The sequence below is a fragment of the Monodon monoceros genome, unplaced genomic scaffold (assembly GCF_005190385.1).
Source record: "Monodon monoceros isolate NGI ecotype Baffin Bay Population unplaced genomic scaffold, NGI_Narwhal_1 Super_Scaffold_11, whole genome shotgun sequence".
Classification (NCBI taxonomy): domain Eukaryota; kingdom Metazoa; phylum Chordata; class Mammalia; order Artiodactyla; family Monodontidae; genus Monodon; species Monodon monoceros.
The window spans coordinates 72,466,585-72,489,320 of NW_021703767.1; the positions used below are offsets into that span (position 1 = coordinate 72,466,585).

Below are 22,736 nucleotides of genomic sequence, written 5' to 3' on the forward strand. Positions count from 1 at the left end.
CAGGGTTTCCTTACAAGGTGATGAAAATGTTCTGGAATTTGAAAGTGGTGGTGACGGCACAACATTGTGAATAGACTAAAACCACTGAATTGTATACCTTAAAAAGGTAGATTATGTGTTACGTGTCTCAACGTAAAATTTTTTAAGGTGAAAAAGTTGAAAAAGGTGAGATATTAACATAAATTCAAGTTGAAACAATGAGTTAATACATTTTAAACATTATGCTAACAAAAGATCAAAAAGTTTATTAACACACCATGCTAGTGACAGTATGGGGTAAAAACAGTAATAATTTTTGTTGAAGTATAAATGGATATAACTCTGTGAACTACAATTTGGCAATAATGATCAAATCTAAAAATTGACACACCCTTTGAGCAATCTATGTATCAATATATAAATATATTCTGATTATATAACTGCATATAAACACAAAAATATCTATACAAAAATTATCAGTGGGGCATTGATTTTTATATGGTAAAAGTTTGAAAACAACACATATATGCTTGTACATGCACAGAATGTTTACAGAAGGATATATATATATATTATATATATATATATATATAAATTACTTAATTTTAGAAAGCATGGTGACAACAATCAGAAAAAAAGTGTTATAAAGCAATAGCTGCAAGTTTTCTTATTTTTATTAGTCAATACATAGCTGGTATTAAACGATCAGGACTTAACAAAGGAATAACAAATACGTTTAAAAACCATTCTGGAATATATTTTAAATTTCAGGATTAAATTAAAAACCTGCAAAGAACAGTTATTAAACATTTTACACAGTGTTCTTCAAGTATGATGAAGTACCACACTCTGAAAAATCCTGCTTAAAGAACTGGAATTTATCTCATATCCTTATGTACAGAAAAGGTTTAATAAAGCAGGCCCAAGGGTGTTATCACTAGAAGGCTCTTAGCAGGCATTTGAGAAATTGATTTTGGGTGTGTTCCCACCATTCCCTAAATGAAAGGGTTGCTTACTGTGGCTAGACTTTGCAAAGGCAATGCATTTTATGCCGAACACCTGTTTTCCTTCTGGGAGCTTGGAAATTTGGTATGCGCTGGACAAAGGGTGCCTATGTGATCATCACCAATAAATAACTTTGTGCTGTGTCCATAATGGGCTTCCCTGGGCAGAAAAACTGCATATGTGTTGCTACATTTTCACTGCTAGGTGAAGAGTGCTCTGTGGACCCCTCTGGGGAGGAAGAAAGTAGAAGGAAATCTAAACATGGATTCTTCTAGGCATACAGCCTTATAATCTGACTGTAGATCCTGACTTATCACATAGCTGTAATAAATCTTAGCCGTAAGTACAACATGCTGAGTCTTGTGAATCCTTCTAGCAAATTTCTCACCGGGGGTAGTGAATGGTTTTCAAGACTCCCAACATACCCTGCTTTAGCAGGAAAGGTATTTTTTGAATAATATGTCATACAAACTTAAAATTAATACAACTTTTACTCTAAGTTTGCTGCTTGTATGCTAATCCTGCTTTTAATTTGTTGACATTTCCCCTAAAATGCATGTGTATTTATTTTCTTTGTTGATATCATTTTCTCTGTTAGTTCTTACATATTAACCTTTCAGTTGAAAGGGTTTTAAAATAAAAATAATTAGTCACTGATTCTGTCCTTAAGCAAAACATAAGTCAACACAAAGAACAAGTGAGGGAGAAAGAAATGTGAAGAAAATATTGACAAAAGTACAAACAAAATTCTGCTTAAGTATTCTTTATCCATGTGAAAGGTGACATTGACTGAAAAGAGTATTTTTGGTTTGTATTAAGTATTATTATTTGAAGTTTTCAAAAATCCCCCCAAATCTGATATACCCATATAAATATAAACAGAAGATAAAGCCAAATATAATGTTTTAAAGTACAGACTGAAATCAACTATGGTTAAAAAATGGGAGAAAAAGATTTTTACAATCTATTAAATTATGCACCATTTGCTGTTTTTAAAATGTGCGAGCACAACTTCTACTTAAACATCTCTGAAGATATTTTAATTGGGGTGAAAAATGTTAGATTCTGCTGTTCGGCTATTTATCTTTAGGAGAAAGAAAGCTTTTTAACCAAAGAAGTTTATAGAGAAGCACTAATCAATTTAAAGTTATAAAGTTATAACTAATTATTTTAATATGTGAACACCTATAAACCTGGTCACTAAAAATCTAGTCACTCAATTAGACTTCAAAAATGACTCTTTGAATATATGGCATTGTGTAAATGAACACTGGTCAGATAGCAAAAGTTATTCATTTTAATTTAAAAATAAAATTTCTTATTTCAACATTTCTGCTTTGCAAGAGTATAGAAAAAGAACAACCAAAAAAGGATGGTACTGCTTCATTTACTTTAACAATTACAGCTTAGTAACAGAATACTGTAAGTACAATGTATTAGAGAAAATAATGCTGTGAGTTTTGTATCTATATCAAAACCTACAAAAGGGAAAACAGAATTATTTAAATATGGCAATGAATGGAACTTACATAAGTTGATGTTTCCAAGCTATCTGTGTTGACCAGTACTGGAGGAGGATTTGCCTTAGAGAAAGAATTGTAAATGTATTAGGCTTAACAGGAAAATTGACACATTACATAATAATGTTCACAAATGTTAGAAGCATATAAAAGATTTGCTATTTCTTTAAGTATAATTTTATATGAACTTTTCATATGTTAAACTATGTATCCAGTTTCTAGCACCAATGGAAAGATTTAGGTATAGGCAGTTGTTATATTTGCTTTTGAGAAATAAGTCCTTATTTCTGCTAAAACAGACACAATTTTCTTAAGATTTGCAAAGAAGTTCACCAGCCTTCTCAAAAAATCCACAAATATTCTCTAGCGTAACAAACAACTCTTCCCAAATTGGTTAGAAATCATTTGCTTTTCTAGTCTCAAGGATCCCATGAAGATTCCCATCATTTTATCACCCAGAAAAAAAATTCTGTCCCACACTGAACTGTGTTTAAATACTGGAATAAAAAAAAAAAAGCCATACAAAGAAATCAATCGCAAACTTTTAGAATACTGGAAACACACTCAACGTAAAAGCCCTCAATTGTTATCAACTGCAATTACTGCTTTCCATGTGTTATTCTAGACCACTCACAGAATAACTAGTGGTCAAAAAACCCACAAAAAAACAAAAACAAAAAAGCCAAGTAGAATAATAACATAGGTCTAATTAAGTTTGGAATGAAAAAAGCTTGGCTTTCTGCTTAAGTTGAAAAGTGTTTATTATGTAGGTGCAATAAAATTTAAAGAATAAAATGCAATTAATACCAAATGAAAAACAGACCAGAATATACTAGAAAACTGATGTGATTCCTCTTAAAATTATCTTTCTTCTGCATATTTAAGAGTATAAAATTACCAAGTCAAATGACATCTTCAGAGAATCAAAAAGATGACTATCCTTTAAATAAATTTTAAGAGATGTGTTTAAATATTAACAGTTCTTCTACTCTAATTAAAGAATTACACAAAAAGGTTGTATGAAAGAAACATAATACAATAACGGTTTTCTTCCAAGTGTATGGGCTTTTCTAAAAGGTGAATGAATATTCAGAGTTCAAATGTTTTACATTATTTTCAGCAAAGTACTAGATCTGGATGATCATACGATAAAATGCTTAAAGACAACACCACTGCATGCTTAAACAATTGTACAGTATGCGTCTCAGCTACATAAAGCAGCAAGTTAAAAATGAGTAGGGACAAGGATTTACTGTACAGCACAGGGAACTATATTCAATATCTTGTAATAACCTATAATGGAAAATAATCTGAAAAAATGTATATAACTGAATCACTTTGCTGTACACCTGAAACAATAAAAAGTACCCTGAAAAAAACAAACAAAATGAGTAGGGAATACTTTATTAAATATAAACATGATACTACTTTATGTATAGTCCTACCTTTGACTATAATAGTCTGTTTTCGAATGATTCAGTGAAAAGCAAACCTAATAGGTAAAAATACTATTTGTGAGAATGATATTTAAGCAAAGCAAGTCAGTTAACAGACATTTGAGATTTTATGAACATTTGAAATTATTCATTTCCCAATGACTACTGAGACTTCTCAAATTGATATTTTAATTCATTAAAAAATTAATGGTACTTCACCTTTTTTTGCTTAAGAAATTACAGAGGAGGACAAGAAAGAACAAGGCTATTTAAAGTTATAAAAGAAGTTACATTCTTCAAAAATTACGGCAAGAAAACCATTTGGTTCTCTCTGCTCATTTATTACCAAAAATATAGTGGAAAAAGTTGTTTATTACCAAAATCTAACTTATACAAAAATTATCACAACACTAGCTGTTCATGATCACCAACTCATCATCACTGTAGATAATTTATCTTTTGATTCTAGTCATATAAAAAGTCTAACTGATATTGAAATACATACAAACCAAACTATATAAAGGGTTAAATTTACTTCAAAATAAAATAATGACAATGAGAGATCAGGAGAAGGAGGGGCTATGGATCATATAGGAGTACATGAACTGAGGACTGTTGTAGTTGGGTGATGAGTATACATGGGAGTTCACTGTACTACTCCCTTTATGTCTGAGCATTTTTGAAGTTTTTCATAATATACAGCAAAACAATTATATTGAGTCAAGTACTCAGTTTGTAAGAGGTTAATAACTAATACAGTTGTGAAATATTATAGGTTAGAGTTGCTATTAAGATATTAGCATTCCCATCATAAAATTAATTTCAATTTTAAAGTTCAGTTCTGAATAAAGAATAATACAGACTAGTAAAAATAATTTGTAATTCTGACTTAATGAATATGATTAGATAATTAATATATGTATAATAAGTTTATTTGTAGATGTATCTTAGAATTAATATGAGTGAATGATCACACCTGAAGGGAAAGTGTGGGAATAAAGGACTTGAAACTGAACAAAAACTGGGAATGTTCACAATGAGGATTAAGCAAGAATTTCATTCAAAACTAATGTCAAGATAAGACAGCCTAGCAATTTGAAAAAGACATATCACAAAATATAGTCTAAAATAAGATCCTACGTAAATGACGCTCAAGAGGCATGATTTGACGGCCTCAAGTTTTAGCCGCCTAAAATAATGATAAAAATATTTAAGACTGTGTTAGCAGGTAGAGAATTAAAACATTACCTTAAAATTTACCCTTACTAACTTGAGATTTTCTAAATTCTTATATTACAGAATACAGAAATGGTATCTGACAAAGTAGTACTCCATTCCTCTCAAATTTGGAAGTGGTGGGAATGAGGTAGCACAATGGGCTTGGAGGGTATGATATACAACTCAGAAAGACATAATAACCTAGCGCCAAAGCCAGAACAGGTACTTCTGAAGCAAGAGATAGAGAAAAATTTGGCCATGGAATTTGCTACTTTCAGATAGCTAAAGTAGAGAGCACTAAAATAAAAAACAGTAGCAAATCTGGATAGTTTAAGACCTCAGGATCTGTATCTAGGACAGGGGATAGCAGAATAGGTAACAGGGAATTATCAGCTTTGCTTAGGGAGGAAATCAAACAACAGCATAATCTATGTGAAAGTTAGATTATTCAAATAATCTATGTGAAAGTTATTTCAAATGAAGAAAAAAAAACCCTTCCCTGCACCTCACCTTTAAGTGACACTTATCAAAAGATATGGTTCTAGATCTCTCTCTACCCTCACTCTACCATTCAATGACTTTGAATATACAGATAAATCACAAGTATTATTGAAACTTATTTTTTTACATCTGTAAAGAGATATACCTTTACCCAAGAGGACTGTGTGAGGACCTAGTGAAGTAATATAAAAAAAAATGTGTTGTAAACCACAGAAACCTATTGCTAATCCATTATTATTTACTAATAATATATACCATTGTGTATGTTTCAACTTAGACAATAATGAAGTACTATAATTCACTTAGAAATGGGGGGTGATTAGTAAGGGGGCAGGGATATACCAGAAAGAGAAACTTAACAAACCCCTAAAGAATATGACCCATGAATTAATAACAAGACTTAAGAAACATAATTTTGCTCATCCAACTTTTACTATTTTATTTCATTAATAAAGGGCCTCATAGGGTCTACTGCTGTTAACACACTGCAGCATCCTTACACGATTTCAGAGCACAATATTAAATCTTAAAAATTTTGTGTTAAAATAATTCTAAGATCCAGTTATTTAAAAACAGGCCAAAATTAGAAGTTTAGAAAATGCTTTTATGCTGTATACTATATTTCTCCTTCTTAGCATGTATCAAAATTTCATTGTATTATTGGCTTAGTGTCTCTTTCTCCCTTACTAAATTATAAACAAATGTTTTTCAAACACAGGACTCCCAAACCCCAGAGAATACATCTTGGATTCTAATTTGAGACACACTGCATTAAAAGTTAAGTGCTGTCACTTCAGTGATCACTGTAAGTTAAAGTGATTGTAAAAACAAATAGGGTGAATTCTGGGAAGATGGCAACACAAGAAGTCCCACAATTTTGTCTCTCCACCTAGATAACAACTGCACTGGCAAAAACGCAACTGCCAGTGTGATGTAACTCTTTTGGAATTCTAGTTTATTGAAGGCTTACAACTCCCAGGGGAAGTATTAGATGGCAAACTGTGGTTAATCCAGTAAATTTCAGTTCTTAGCACAGTAGCAGCTACCCAACTCCCACCCCTCTTAAGTGTTCCTAGAGCAGCTGGCACAAACCGGGGTGGAGTGGGGATTGGGGTGGGCAGCAGAAAACACCCTGTTCTCCAAATATAGGGAATCTGTGCTCTTACTGCTGCTTCTGATCATGACAGTGCAAAGAGGCAGTGGCCATTGTTGCTGAATCTCCTCCAATTGATATAAATCTCTCCCTTTCTGACTGAAGTGACTCCCAGGAGATTTAAAGGGCAAGTGTCTCCTCCCACAATTTCATTTTCCTCTTTTTCCCCTTTTGAAAAGGGGAAAAGCCAGACATTGAAGATTAGAATATTCAAAAGCAACCACATATATGAGGGAAATTAGAAAATCACTGCGTATGCCTGGGGAAGGTACAGGCATAGAAAAAATCTGCGAAGATCTTAAAGTTATACCATAGGCTGATTTTTAGCACAGAGATAGCCTACAGCAATCAAAAAAACAAAACACCCAGCAAACCCTAGGAAAGGGGAGAATCAGGTTTCCAGAGAAATCATAAGATTCTAACGTCCAATTTTCAACAACAAAAAAATCACAAGGCATGCAAAGAAACAGGAACATATGGTCCATTCAAAGGAGAGAGAGAGAAGAAAAAAGAAACTGTCTCTGAAAAAGAGCTGGCGGCATACCTATTAGACAAAGGATTTAAAAGAACCACCTTAAAGATATCCAAAGAACTAAAAGACAAGGCGGACAAAGTCAAGAAAATGATGTATGAACAAAATGGAGATAAGAGATAGAAAACCTAAAGAGAAACCAAAAGGAAATTCTGAAGCTGAAAAGTACAATAACTGAAATGAAAAATTCACTAGAGCAGACTGGAACACGCAGAAGAATCAGAAAACTTGAAGATAGGACAACGTAAATTATTAAGTCTGAAAACAGAAAGACTGAAGAAAAGTGACCAGAGTCTAAGAGACTTGTGGGCCATCATTAAGTGGACCAACACACACATTGTGGGAGTCCAAGAAAAAGAAGAGAGAGATCAAGGGGCAGAGAAAATATCTGGAGAAATAATGGCTAAAATATTCCCAAATTTGATGAAAGACACAAATATAAACATCCAAGAAGCTCAACAAACTCAAGGTAGGATTAACTCAAAGAGATTCACACTCAGACACATTATAATCAAACTCCTGAAAAGACAATGACAGGGAGAATTTTGAAAGCAGCATAAAAAAGTGACTCAATATACAAGGGATCCTCAATAATATTAATAGATTTTTCATCAGAATTCTGGAGGTCAGGAAGCAGTGGGTTGGTATATTCAAAGTGCTAACAGAAAAACACTGCCAACCAAGAACCTTGTATCTGGCAAAACTATCCTTCAAATATGAGGGAGAAATTAAGACATTCTCAGATAAACAAAAGCTGAAGGAGATCATTACCAATAGACTGGCCCTGAAAGAAATGCTAAAGGGAATCCTGCAGGTTGAAATGAAAGGACACAGGACAGCAACTTGAGGTGTTTGGAGAAATAAAGACCTTGGTAAGGATAAATACAAAAGAACTCTTATTATTTTAATAGCGTTTTGTAACATCACTTTTTGTTACGTACATGATTTAAGAGACTAATATTTTTAAAATTATATTTAAAAAATTAGTTTAAAAGCTACTTATTAGTACAGAAGTGAAGTCAACATTAGTAAATAACTAAAATCAATTACTAGTCCAGAAGCTAGTATCATGGTAACTTTGCTTTGTAATTCCACATTTGTTTTCTACATAATTTAAATGATGAATGCATTTAAAAATTGTTGTTTTTGTACATACAATGTATAAAGTTGTAATTCTGTGATATCAACAACTGAAACAGGTAAGGATGGAACTGTTAAAAGGAGCAGAGTTTTTGTATATTATTGAAGTTAAGCTGGTTTAAATTCAAATTAGAGTGTTATAACTTTGGGATGTTAAATGTAATCCCCATGGTAACCACAAAGGAAATAGCTAAAGAATACACACAAAAGGAAATGGGAAAGGAATTTAAACACTTCACGACCAAAAAATCAACCAAACAAAAAATAAGACACTAATGCAGGAAATAAGGTACAAAAAACCTATAATGAATACAGAAAACAAATAGCAAAATGACAGAAGTCTCTCCTTATCAGTAATTACTTTAAATGTAAATTGATTAAACTCTCCAATTAACAAAAAAAAACAAAAACAGCAGAATGGATAAAAACACATCACCCAACTCTATGTTGTCTACAAGAGACTCCGTTGAGATCCAAAGACACAAACAGATTGAAAGTGAAAAGGTGGAAAAAGATATTCCATGCAAATAGTAACCAAAAGATAGTAGGAGTGACTATACTAACATTAGACAAAACAGAATTTAAATTTTAAAAAGTTACAAGAGACAAAGGACATTATATATTAATAAAAGGTTCAAAACAGCAAGAAGATGTAACAATTACTAACATTTATGTACCTAATGAAGATCATCAGAATCTATGAAACAAAAAAAATGACAGAATTAAAGAGAGTAGACAGTTCTACAATAACAGTTGGAGATTTCAATGCCCACTCAAAATAATGTGTAAAATAACCAGACAAAAGATAAGTATGGAAAAAGATGACTTAAATGACACAATAAAGCATCCTGACCTAACAGACATATTTAGAACATTCTGTCCAACAACAGGATACATTCTTCTCAAGTGCAGTTGGGTCATTTTCCAGAATATACCATATATTAGGCCACAAATTAAGTCTCAGTAGATTTAGAAAGTCATCATACAAAGTATCTTTTATGGCCAAAATGGATGAAGATAGTAAGCAATAAGAGAAGCAAACTAGAAAATTCACCAAGCTGTGGAAATTAAACAACATACTCTTAACCACTGAATCAAAGTAGAAAAGCAAACTGGAAAACACTTAAAGAGATGAATGAAAATGCAAATACAACATACCAAAGCTTATGAGACACAGCAAAAGCAGTGGTAAGGGGGAAGTTGACAACTGCACATTTACCTTAAAAAACAAGAAAGACCTCAAGTCAACAAGCCGAACTTTACAAATCAAGGAACTAGAAAAAGAACAAACTAAACCCAAAGTTAGTACAAGGAAGGAAATAATAAAAATTAGAGCAGAGATAAGTAAAACAGAGAACAGAAAAATAATAGAGAAAAAAGACCAACAGTTGTTTTTTTGAAAAGATCAACAAACTGACAAACTTTTAGTTAGATGGACTAAGGAAAAAAGAGAGAAGACTAAATTACTAAAATCAGAAATGAAAGTGGGAACATTATTACTAATTCTACAGAAATAAAAAGGACTATAAGAGTATTTTGAGCAAATGTAAGCCAACAAATTGGATAACCTACACAAAATGGACAAACTCCTACCAAGGCTGAATCATGAAGCGAAAATTTAAATAGACTTTATAATTAATAAGGATATTGAATCAGTAATCAAAAATCTCCTGACAAATAAAAGCCCTTGAAATCTGATTGCTTTCCTGGTGAATTCTATCAAACATCTGAAGAACTAACATCAATTTTTCTCAAACTGTGCCCAAAAATTGAAGAGGAAGGTACATTCCCTAACTCATCCTATGAGCCAGCATTACTCTGATACTAAGGTCAAAGGCAAGGACACTATAAGAAAACTGCAGACAAATATCTCTTATGAATATTGATCCAAAATTCTCAACAAAAACTGAATTCAGCATCATATTAAGAAGACTATATACCATGACCAAGTGGGATTTATTCCTGGAATGCAAGGATGATTCAACGTATGAAAACTGATCAATGTAATACACCACATCAACAGAATGAAGGAAAAAAACAACACGATCATCTCAATCGATGCAGGAAGTATCTGACAGTATTCAACATTCTTTCATGATAAAAACGTTTAACAAACTAAGAATATAAGGAAACCACCGCAGCATAATAAAGGTCGTATATGAAAAACCTACAGCAAACATCATACTTTCATGGTGAAAGACTGAAAGCTTTCCCTCTAAGATCAGGAACAAGTCAAACTGGCCCACTTTCACCACTTCTATCCAACACAGTATTAAAAATCAGTCAATTAGACAAATAAGAAAAATAAATGACATTCAAATGAGAAAGAAGGAAAATTATGTCTTCAGATAATATGATCATACATGTAGAAAACCCTAAAGAAACCACACAAAAACCTGTTCTAACTAATAAACTTAGCAAAGTAGCGGGATATGGTCTACACACAAAAATCAGTTGCATTCCTATACACAATCTGGAAAGAAAATTACAAAAACAATTCCATTTATAACAGCATCAAAAAGAATAAAATAATTTGGAATGAACTTAGCCAATGAGGTGAAAGATTTGTGCATTGAAAACTATAACGTTGCTGAAAGAAATTAAAGACAACAGAAATAAATGGAAACATATTCCCTGTTCATGACATCTTAATACTGTTAAGATGTCAATACTACCCAAAGCAATTTACAGATTTCATCCAATCGCAATCAAAATTCCAATGTTTTCTGCAGAAATAGAAAAATCCAACCTAAAATTCATATGGAATCTCAAGGGATCTGAATAGACAAAATAATTCTGAAAAGGACAAAGCTGGAGGACTCATACTTTCTCATTTCAAAACTTACTACAAAGCTACAGTACTCAAAAGTTTGGTACTGGCATAAAGACAGACATATACCGATGGAATTGAACAGACTGCAGAAATAAACCCTCACATATATAGTCAAATTGTTTTCATCAAGGGTGCTAAGACCATTCAATGGGAACAAGATAGTCTTTCCAACAAATGGTGCTGGGAAAACTGGATATCCAAATGCAAAAGACTGAATTTGGACCCTTACCTAACATCATATACAAAAATTAATTTAAAATGGACCCATGACCTAAATCAAAGACCTAAAAAACTATAAAACTATAAGAAGAAAACACAGGGTAAAAGCTTCAGGACACTGCATTTGGTAGTGATTCAATGGATATAACACCAAATGCACAGGCAACAGAAGAAAATGTAGACAATTTGGACTTCCTAAAAATTAAAAGTTCTGTGCATTAAATGACACCATCCACAAATTAAAAAGGAAATCCACAGAATGGGAGAAAATATTTGCAAATCATATATCTGATAAGGAACTAATATCCAGAATATATAAAGAACTCCTAAAACTCAATTAAAAAAACTGCAATGCAATTCAAAAACCTTATTGAAGTAAAGGACTTCAATAGACATTTCTCCATAGAAGATATGCAAATGGCCAATAAACACATGAAAAGATGTTCAACATCACTAATCATTTGGGAGCTGCAAATCAAAACTACAATGAGATACTACCTCATACCCATCAGGCTGGCTACTATCATGAAAAGAGAATATAAGGAGTGTTGGTGAGGATGTGGAGAAATTGGAACCATTGTGTTCCACTGGTGGGAATATACAATGATACAACACTGGAAAATAGTATGATGGTTCCCCTAAAAATTAAAAATTAAGTTACAAAGTGATCTAGTTATTCCACTTTCAGGTATACACTCAAAAGAATTGAAAGCAGGGTCTTGAAGAGGTGTCTGTACACCTATGTTCACAGCAGCATTATTCACAAGAGCTAAAATGTGGAAGCAAGTCAAGTTGTTCATTGACAGATGAATGGATAAGCAAGGTCTCATATATACATAAAATGGGATATTATTTAGCTTTCAAAAGAAGGGAAATTCTGATGCTACATATGCTACAACACAGGTTAACCTTAAGGACATTATACTAAGTGAAATCAGCTAGCCACAAAAAGACAAATACTGTTATGATTTCACTTCCATGAGGTACTTGAGTCAAAACCATAGACACAGAAAGTAGAATGGTAATTGCCAGGGCCTGGGGGGAGGGAGGAATGGGGAATTAAGTGTTTAATGGGTATAGTGTTTCAGTTTTACAAGATGAAACAAGTTCTGCAGATGGATGATGGTGATGTTTGCACAACAATATGAATGTACTTAATACCACTGAACTGTAAACTTAAAAAGTTTAGGTGGTAAATTTTACATTATGTGTATTTGATCACAATAAAAAAATGGAAAACAAATATATGACCTCAATCTAATTATTAAAATGCATCAAACACGAATTGCGGGATATTCTACAAAACGACTAGACTGTTCCCTTGTAAAAGGTCACACACATGAAAGACAGATTGTGTAGCTACTTCAGATTAAAGGAGACTCATGAAAACTAACTGTGGTCTTGGATGGGCCAAAGTACCTTTTTGTTTTTCATATAAAAAACATTATTAGGGCAACTGGCAAAACAGAATTACAGTGGGTAGTATTATATTAATGTTAATTTTCTGGTTTAGCTCACTGCACTACGGTAATATTTTTGTTCTTTGGAAAAATATTTAGTATTGTAAAGTATTAATATTTAGCGGTAAGAGGGGCATGAATGAAACTTCCTTTTAACTGGTTTACAAAAAAAAATATTATACTCAATTACAGAAGAACAGAAATGATAAAGCAGATGTGGCAGGTAAAAATATTAACAATTGGGAGATGTGGGTCAAAGTATATGGAATTTCTTTGTACAATTCTTGCAACTTTCTGTAAGTCTGAAATGATTTGAAAATAATATAAAAACAAACAAACCAACATAAAACCAAAAAAAAAAACCCAAAACACAAATAGAACAGTGGCACTGCAGTCAGATATTAGTGTGTGGCTTAAAAAGGCTCATCAAGGCAATCCAAGTATACTATTCTATTTAAGATTACTAGTAAAATGAAAATGTATCAAACCATGCTTTAGGTTATACTAATGATCAAATCATTTAAGAGTCAACATTCAGATGTTCTGTGGAACCTGAATTATCCAGAAGCAACAGGATGTTCTATACTGGTTATACCTCTAACATTAACTACTCTCATGTCATGTGGGAGTTATTTGTTAAGTTATGATTTGCATAAACAGAGAGTAGGCTCCTAGAGGACAAGAACAATGTTACATTCATCTTAGTATCTACATGACTGGAACAATAACAAATAATTGAACAAAAACCAATCCCTCCAAAGCACCTGTTTACGTGTGAACAGAGACTTTCATACAAACACATAAAATTAGCTATAAAGCATTTTCAACAATACTTTAATTACCCGATAGCTCCTCACAACTGGTAAGAAAGGAGGTCTAAAGAATCTGGTTTTAAAGCAGAGTATTTATTCTGGGTGTATATTTAATACGCCAGTATCATAGAGATTATATGATTTTATCTCCAGCAGGAAGAGCTAGCATCTATTATACAACTACTATGTGCTCAGTTTCTATGTGGAGAAACTGAGGCTATGAGAAACTGAGTAATGTCCCCACCATCACACAACCAGGCAAGGGTGAGGCCAGGAAGTGGTAGGGTCAGGTGTCACCATAAAGTCCAGGTTCTCTCTGCAACTTCAAAAAGTCATTCAATGTATCCTTTTCTGTACCACTCTGAGTAATAAGCATGATAATTCCTACTGCAGAGGGTTTTCATAAAATTTAAATGACATGATCAATATAAAAGTACTGTGAAAGTTTAAAGTTCTACAAATAATCAAAGACATATTAAAAAAAATTATCATCTACCTAGCTATCTGTCCTCAAACTCATTTTGAAGTAGTCAGGGAGGCGTCAGCCACCCTTTTTAATAGATGATGGGAGTAGAAACTCAGAGAGGTTAAGTAACTTGTTTGAGTCACAAAGTAGGACTAGAATCTAAATCTTGTATCTTCTGTTTCTATTTCTATTACATCCTGATGCATCTAAAATATAAAGTAGATCTTTAGAAGAAAAATATCTATTTAAAATGTTAAAATCAGGTTATGTATTAGGTGTGGATTTCAAACTTCAATTGGGGACAAATATTTTAATCACTTTTATTAATTTTATAATGCACGTTATACTCAATTACTCAGGCACACACTTACTTATTCTGGAAAATGAGGCACACCCACAGCCTTCTCACATAGACATCAATGGTTAAACTACTCTACTTTTGGACTTTTGTAAGTATATTTAAAACCTAAAATGAAGCTAGGTAGTATAAATAAGCCTCTTCTGTTCATTTGTTTTTTTAACTTGTTCCTTGGTTTACTGTCTCAAGGAAATATGAAACAACACTAATAACACAAATAGCCAAGATCATGTGCCAGCTGCACACACACACTCTTATTCTTTCAATCACTGTAAAACATTTCAAGTAAGTACTATCATCTTCAGTGTTACAGATGAGTAAAGAGAAGATCAGTGTTAAGTAAACTGCTCAGTTACACAGCCAGTTAAGTGGTAGGACTGGAATTCTAAACCAGATCAATCTGACTCTAAGTCCTTTATTTATAACTACATGGCTATGCAATGTCTCAACAATTTCCAAGTGTAGTGTGATGCTAAGTTAGGGACACTGGAGTAAATAAGTCAAAGAACTCTGAACTGGAAGGACTGGTTCCCTATTGAATATAAGAACAGAAACTACTACAAAATTTCAAAGGATTCTAGAAAACTATTTTAACATCAAAAGACAAATTGAGGTGACAGAGTAAAATAACCTTTCAAATGTCCTACTTCAAAAAATATTGTACTACTAAATCCTAGTTACTTGGAAAGGTGTTACATTATTACAATAACGCTTTGGCTGCTTATGTTGAATTATATTTATAAATTCAATTTCTTCTCTGCAATACAGAGGAAATATCCATCTGGACTTATCTATTCAATTCTTGGTAGTTTTACAATGATTTGACTTTTAATGATTTCCATAAAGGGTCAGAGATTATATAGAAGCAGTAACATAATAACATGGACTGAAGTTTTAGTGTAATACCTATAATTTCCCCTAGAATCCCATTTTGTATAATGTTCTTACTGATTTTCATTTTTAGGAGAGGGGAAGGGCACTGAGATGTGAACAATCACAGCTGATAACCCATTTTTTTCCCACAATAGGACTTAATTTGACACTGTGTTTTCACAGCAAAAACACCATTTTTACTAGATTTTATGCTGTAGATCAATAATAATAAAAATACCTAAAGATGCATTTATTTACACTTTAAATGAGGTTGAGATCTTTCACACCAAAGATCACTATTATTATACGTAATAATACTACCATTATTTTAACTTTGGATGACTCTGTTGGTTGGGTAGTTAATGTCTTAATAAACCATCCCTTGGAACTATTAAGTAAAGCTCTGAAAGCTAAAAAGTTCAGATTCTCTGACATTTGGCTATTGTTTCATTTTATTTTTTGACTGTTATACATTAACTTTAAAAAAAATGAACTTATGATTTTAGAATAGTTTTAGATTTACAGAAAAGTTGCAAAGATACCACGAAGAGTTCCCCATATACTTTATATACATTAGCTATTGTTTTTAAATAATAAATGTGAAGTATGTTATCCTACCAAGTGACAGAAAGATGAGTATTTCCAAAGATAAATATATACTAGAAAACAAAATGCTATATATAAAATGACACATCCAGTACAAGATCAGGAGGACAATTATTTTTATTATCTTTAGAAAATAAACAAAATTTCCCAAAGCAAATAAATTAAAAAACTGTTTCGAACAGATTTACAAATATAAAAGGCATGATAACAAATCTAAGGCAGTTCAATATACTGAAGTTTATAATGTATCTTATTTCACAGATAACCTAATAAAATGGCAAATATTAACCCATTTTATATTAAATCCCAGATATTTAACTCCCTAAAAATACCGTTTGAAGCCCAACACGAATTACCAAATCTAACAAAGAAATAGTTAAAATGATTTGAAAAGAATACAAACGAAACATTAAAAACAAACGAAATTTTTATAAAGAAAAAAGAAAACTAATAAAAACCTGTGGTATGGTGGGTAGGATGACAGTATTCTCAGCAGGGACTGGCAGGACAGGGATCACAGGGACAGTGGGAGAAGAGGGAGGTACAGCTTCTGTTGGCTAAAAATCATCAACGACAAAAAATCAGGAAAAATATCAAATAAAAAGGAAACATAATAGAAAGTTTTGTCATAAAGATAAATTATAGTTTTCAGAAATAACTGAAATAGGTAAAATAATATATTACTTCAACTTAAATGAAAAAACACTCAATTATACCACCAATAATAATTTTAATGACTCTGTAGTTAAAACGAGTGACTACTCTTTAGATGTTTAAATGAAAATAATAAAAGATAATGATTTAACAATACTCCTCCACTGGGAGGCAAGACACTCACTTCACAGACAGACTACAAGATATTTTTGTAGCATTCAGTATATATTTGACTACTTTCCTCCTTGCATTCAAAGAATCAAAAGTAATTTCATTAGCCCATGAGGTAGGCAATTGGGGCCTATAAATCCACAAACAGAAGATTCAAACGACTTAAAAACTGAATTTATATCATTTTAAGGAATCTGTGCTGTTAACCTCTACTATCAAGAACTGTAATAACCTGTCTTAAACTTGCCTGTAAAGTCATTAAGTGGGAACTCTAGTGACATAATTTAAACTAAGAAGTTTTGATATTTATACTCAATCAGGCTTAATTACTATTTTGAAAAAAGGTGTAACTGGAACACAAAAAAGGTGTCTTGTAACAAGTCCCAATCTCTATAAACTGGATTAATTTATAAATATTTGCTATACCAATGACATATACTACATATATAAGAAAAACATTAAAATCAAATCTATAAGAAAACAATGTACATTAGAAGACACTTAAAACAGGAAGAACCAATTGCCAAACTTGAAACTATGCTTTTCCTCATTGATAAAGAAATACAAAATAAAATTATAATGTTGACCTTTTGCTGTCAATCAAATCAATCAAGATTTATCAAAAACGTATGGCATCTCTTCAATAATGGTGCTGGGACAACCAGATAGCAACATGCAAAAGAATAAAGTTAAACCACTACCTCACATCCTATATAAAAACTAACTGGAAATTAATCAATGACCTAAATATAAGCATTAAAACCATAAAACTTTTAGAAGAAAACATAGGGATAAATCTTCATGACCTTGGATTTGACAATGGATTCTTAAATATGATATCAAAAGCATAAGTAAAAAAAAAAATCAATTAGACTTTGTCAGAATTAAAACCTTTTGTGCACCAAATGGCATTATCAAGAAAGGGGAAAGACAACGCATGGAATGGGAGAAAATCTTGTAAATCATACATCTGATGATAGTTTAACATGAAGAATATATAAAGAACTCCTACAACTCACCACAGAAAGACAATTAAAAATTAGGCAAAGGACTTGAACAGACATTTCTCCAAAGAAGATACACAAATGACCAATAAGCACATGAAAGTATACTCAGCATCATCATTCATGAGGGAAATGTAAATCAAAGTTACAACGATATATCACTTCATACCTACTAGGATGCTGTAATAAAAAAGTGAAAACAAAAACAGAAAGTAACAAGTGTTGGCAAGGATGTGCAGAAACCTGAATCCTCAAAAACTGCTGGTGGGAATGCAAAATGGTGCAGTCACTGTGGAAAACAGTTTGGTTTGGCAGTTCTTCAAAAAACTAACCCTAGGATTACCATATGACCCAGCAATTCTACTCCTAGGTAAATACTCAAAAGAACTAAAAAAAGGGACTTGAATACTTTACCCCAGTGTTCAATGATGCATTATTCACAACAGCCAAAAGGTAAAAACAATCCAAGTGTCCATCAACAGATAAATAGCTACAAGATGTGGTATATTTATACAATGGATATTAATTCAGACATAAAAATGGATGAAATTCTGATACATGCTGCACATGGATGAATCTTGAAAACATTATACTAAGTGAAATTAACCAGACACAAAAGGTCAATATTGTGTGATTCCACTTATATGAAATATTTAGAATAGGTAAATTCATAAAAATACACTAGAAGTTACCAGGGGCCAGGGAGAGAGGAGCATAAGGAGTTTACTGCTTAAGGGTTACGAAGTAAGTTTGAGATAATGAAAAGGTTTTGGAAATAGTAGATAGTGGTGATGGTTGGGCAACATTGGGAATGTAATTAATGCCACAGAATTGTGCAGTTAAAACTGGTTAAAATGGCAAATGTATTTTACCACAATTAAAAAAACTCAAAAAAATTTTTAATGCATGGAAACAGGTCCTTTCACAGTGCTGCTGGATATATAACTTCATACAAACTTTACAAAAAGCAATCTAAGTAATTATCTGTAGCTTTAAAAATGTTCCAACTCTTTGACTTAGTAATTGTGGAAATCTATCCTAAGGGAATAATTCAAAAAGCAAATGTCTTAACAGTCACTATATTCTTTGTTTTTTCTTTCTCTCTTTTTTTTTTTTTGCGGTATGCGGGCCTCTCACTGTTGTGGCCTCTCCCATTGCGGAGCACAGGCTCCGGATGCGCAGGCTCAGCGGCCATGGCTCACAGGCCCAGCCGCTCCGCGGCATGTGGGATCCCCCCAGACCATGGCACGAACCTGTGCCCCCTGCATTGGCAGGCGGACTCTCAACCACTGCGCTACCAGGGAAGCCCCCTCACTATATTCTTTTGAGCATTGTTTATACTTGGGGAAATGTAGGATATCCTAAATATAAAGTGTTGGAAGGGCTGAGCAAATAATGATAATTTTATAAGATTAAACATTATTCATCGGTTAACAAGAATCTGTAAGAACAGCCTGTAAGTCATAAAGGATATTGCCTATGACATGACATTAAGTAAAAAAGGGAAGATAAAGCTTTTATTTAAAAAATGGAAAGAAATGTTTGAAAAGTAAACCTCTGAGGGCAGAATTATGAATGGTTTTTCTCCCCTGCCTCTTTATTTCGAATTCTACTTTTCCAATTGTCAACAATGAATACACAGTGATGCTATAATGCTGGGTGAGGGATGGAAGATCTATTCATATTAAGAGAAAAACAATTATTACGATCTTTTACCATCTCATTCTCTAGAAAATAAACTGAAAATGCATTTCCCATTAATTGTTCTAAAAGATGTTAACAAATTTCAATGATTTTACAAGATTATTAGAATTGAAGAAGCTAGGGATCAAGTTTAACCCTTCATTTTACAACTGAGCTAGGCTCACAAAAGGTAACCAGTGAGGAATTAGGAAAAGATTTCCTAGACTATTGTTACCTGGATTTCTTATATCCTGTGGAAAGAGATTTTAAGCCATTAGATTTTGTTTCTTTTTTTCTTTCTTTTTAATGTTCCCAGTCTAAACCAGTTCCCTGTTTGGGATGATGGAAAAAATAATGGAGATGGACAACAGTGATGGCTGCACAACACTGTGAATGTATTTAATGACACTGAACTAATTGTACACTTAAGAAAGGTTAAAATGGTAAAATTTTGTTATGTATATTTTACCACAATTTTTTAAAAAAAAGGACATTAGGAATAAAGCCTCTGTGGGTCTTACTTGGGACTCCAGTCACCAATTATACATTGCTCCTACAGAAAAAAAAAATTCAAATTCCATAGTATGAGCTTAAAACAAATAATTTAAATGCTAACTAATTTTCAATGGAATACTTACAATTTTTAAAAAATGTTTGAAAAACCCAGAGATTCTAACTCCTAATTTATGACAAAGAGAAAAAGATAGTTTTAAAAGAATTTATGTTAAGTGAAATAATTCAGAGAAAGACAAATACCACATGATCTCACTACAAAACAAAACAAACAAAACAAAATGAAAAGAGACTCATAGATACAGAGAACAAATGTGTGGTTGCCAAAAGGGAGGGAAGCAGTGGGGCGGGGGTAGAGTGGACGAAAGAGGTGAAGGGAATTAAGAGGTATAAACCTCTAGTTATATAAGTCACAGGAATGTAATATACAGCACAAGAAATAAGGTCAATAATATTATAATAACTTTGTATGGGGAGAGATGGTTACTAGACTTACTGTGGTGATCATTTCACGATGTACGTAAATATCAAATCATTTAGTACACCCAAAACTAACATAATACTGTACAACAACTATATTTCAATAATTTTAGAAAACTGCTGCTGAATCAACTGGATATACATATGGAAAATGAAATGAACCCTCTTCACTCCCTTACACCATACTTAAAATTAATTCCAGATGGCTTACTGACATAATTAAGAGATGTACAAAAATTAGGTTTCTAGAAGATAGTATTGATAGAATATCAGGATCTTGGTGTAGGCAAAGACTTCCTGAATAGGAAAGTACAGGTTGTTGAAGTCGAGCAGGGTGAGGAGAGCCTCTGCGCACAGAGAGTGGAAGGGTGGCAGCAGTCTGGAGCAGGGTGTTGCGGAGTCTGAGCAGGATGAGGAGGGTATCCCATGTGGGCAAGTAGTGGCAGCAGCCTGATGTGTTTTGCTGGATCCCAAATGTGATGGAGTATCTATGTGGCAGTAGTAGTAGTCTGGCAAGAAGTATAGAGACCCCAGTGGAACAAGGTGGGGATATCTCTTGGATCTTGAGCTGGGTGGGAAGGATGTCTACCTGGAGCATCGACAGTGACAGGAGATTGCTTACATACAGGGGATTTTTGATCCAAGGATAAAGGAAGCAAGGTTCCTCACGTCAGAGAACGGAGTCACAAATATGGAAAGGGAGAAAATTAGCCTGAAATCTATGGTTTTAGACTAGATTTGGAGGTACCTGTATGACTGCATGGTTTTCAATACATATAAATACAGAAATAAATGCATGTGTTTATATGTACATATATACCCTAGCTCTGTCTACAGAGAAGACCTGGGAGCAGTAACACCTCAAGAGCATGAAAATACTTGGCATTCAGATCCTGGTTTATAAATACCCATTCTTTGATTAAAAAAAAACAACAACAACAAAAGAGGAATCTTTGGAGAAATGGCCGATTCCAGTGCAAGTACAATATGAGCCTAGAATATTCTGCTGTTCCAGAAAATAAGGAGGTGCTCGAAGAATAACGAGGGCATGACAAAGGACACTGGCAGTCAGCTTGAAGGGCTCTTATCAGTCAGATTGGGAATAATTTGAGACTCAAAATAAATAACAATAATGATGGCATAAATCCCACTGAATTAAACAGGACTCCAAGAGTCTACACTGATATAATTACATAAAAATTAAATGAATAGAGAGAAGAGAGAGCATTTCCTTACAGCAGAATGCCAATTAAGAAATGTAGAAGGAATGATGGAGTTACGAAACCATCATTTGGCAACCACCATAGTAATAATTCATTCAAGAAACATCAACAAATGTTAAAACTTCCATTGCTGCTGAATGAACCCTCCATTTCATTCTAGTGGAAGAAAGTTTGAATGTGAGAAACACACACACACATACACACACATATCTCCCCTACAAAGATTTATTAATTACAGTGAAGAAATGTAGCAGACACTATCTTAAAGTTAACATCACTCACCAGGACAAATCAAAATCATATGCTCCCTAATGGGATGTAATAAGAATACATCGCTTCTGTGACATTCTTATCAAAGATGCATAACTTGAACATTAAACATCAGACAAACCCAAATTGAGTGACAAACTACAAAATCACTGGCTGTAGCCATCCAAAGTATCAAAGACAAGAAAGTCTAAAGTTTATCATTTTTTTATTTAATTTTTTTAAACAGCTTTGTTAAAGTATAACTGATATACAAAAACTGCACATATTTAATGTATACAATTTGATGAGTCTGGACATATGCATACACCTGTGACACAATCACCACAGTCAAAGTAGGAGACGTATCTAACACCTATAAAAGTTTCTTTACGCCTCTTTAATAGGGTCACCTATTAGCTAATTAATAATCCATTTTAACATAAAAAAGACAAAGCTGTATGCTTATATCAAATTTCAAGGCCAAGCACAAAAATTTCCTCCATTAGGCAGTTGCTCTCCAAAACCCTTTATGATAAACTATAAATTCTTTAATATTACATTTAAACCTCACTGTAATACTGGCTCAGAGCCTATTCTAAATCTATTTCCTTTCGATACGATAATCTAGAGGATCTGAATACCATTTTT

The 22,736-nt window shown here is 32.9% G+C and overlaps 1 protein-coding gene across 14 annotated transcripts in view; it reads right to left on the reverse strand.

Moving 5' to 3' along the window:
• DLG1 (discs large MAGUK scaffold protein 1) overlaps window positions 1-22,736 on the reverse strand; it is a 284,649-nt gene that overhangs the window by 134,714 nt on the left and 127,199 nt on the right. For 5 of the 14 annotated variants that reach the window (XM_029215167.1, XM_029215164.1, XM_029215163.1 and 2 more), the window contains one exon: window positions 2,514-2,567. The exons of 3 other annotated variants lie outside the window; for them this stretch is intronic. In XM_029215167.1, coding sequence (XP_029071000.1) covers window positions 2,514-2,567 — 54 coding nt within the window. Of the gene's footprint in view, window positions 1-2,513; window positions 2,568-3,949; window positions 3,999-16,569; window positions 16,669-22,736 lie in introns of those variants that run through there. 6 more of the 14 variants (XM_029215162.1, XM_029215160.1, XM_029215159.1 and 3 more) reach the window with 3 other exon arrangements.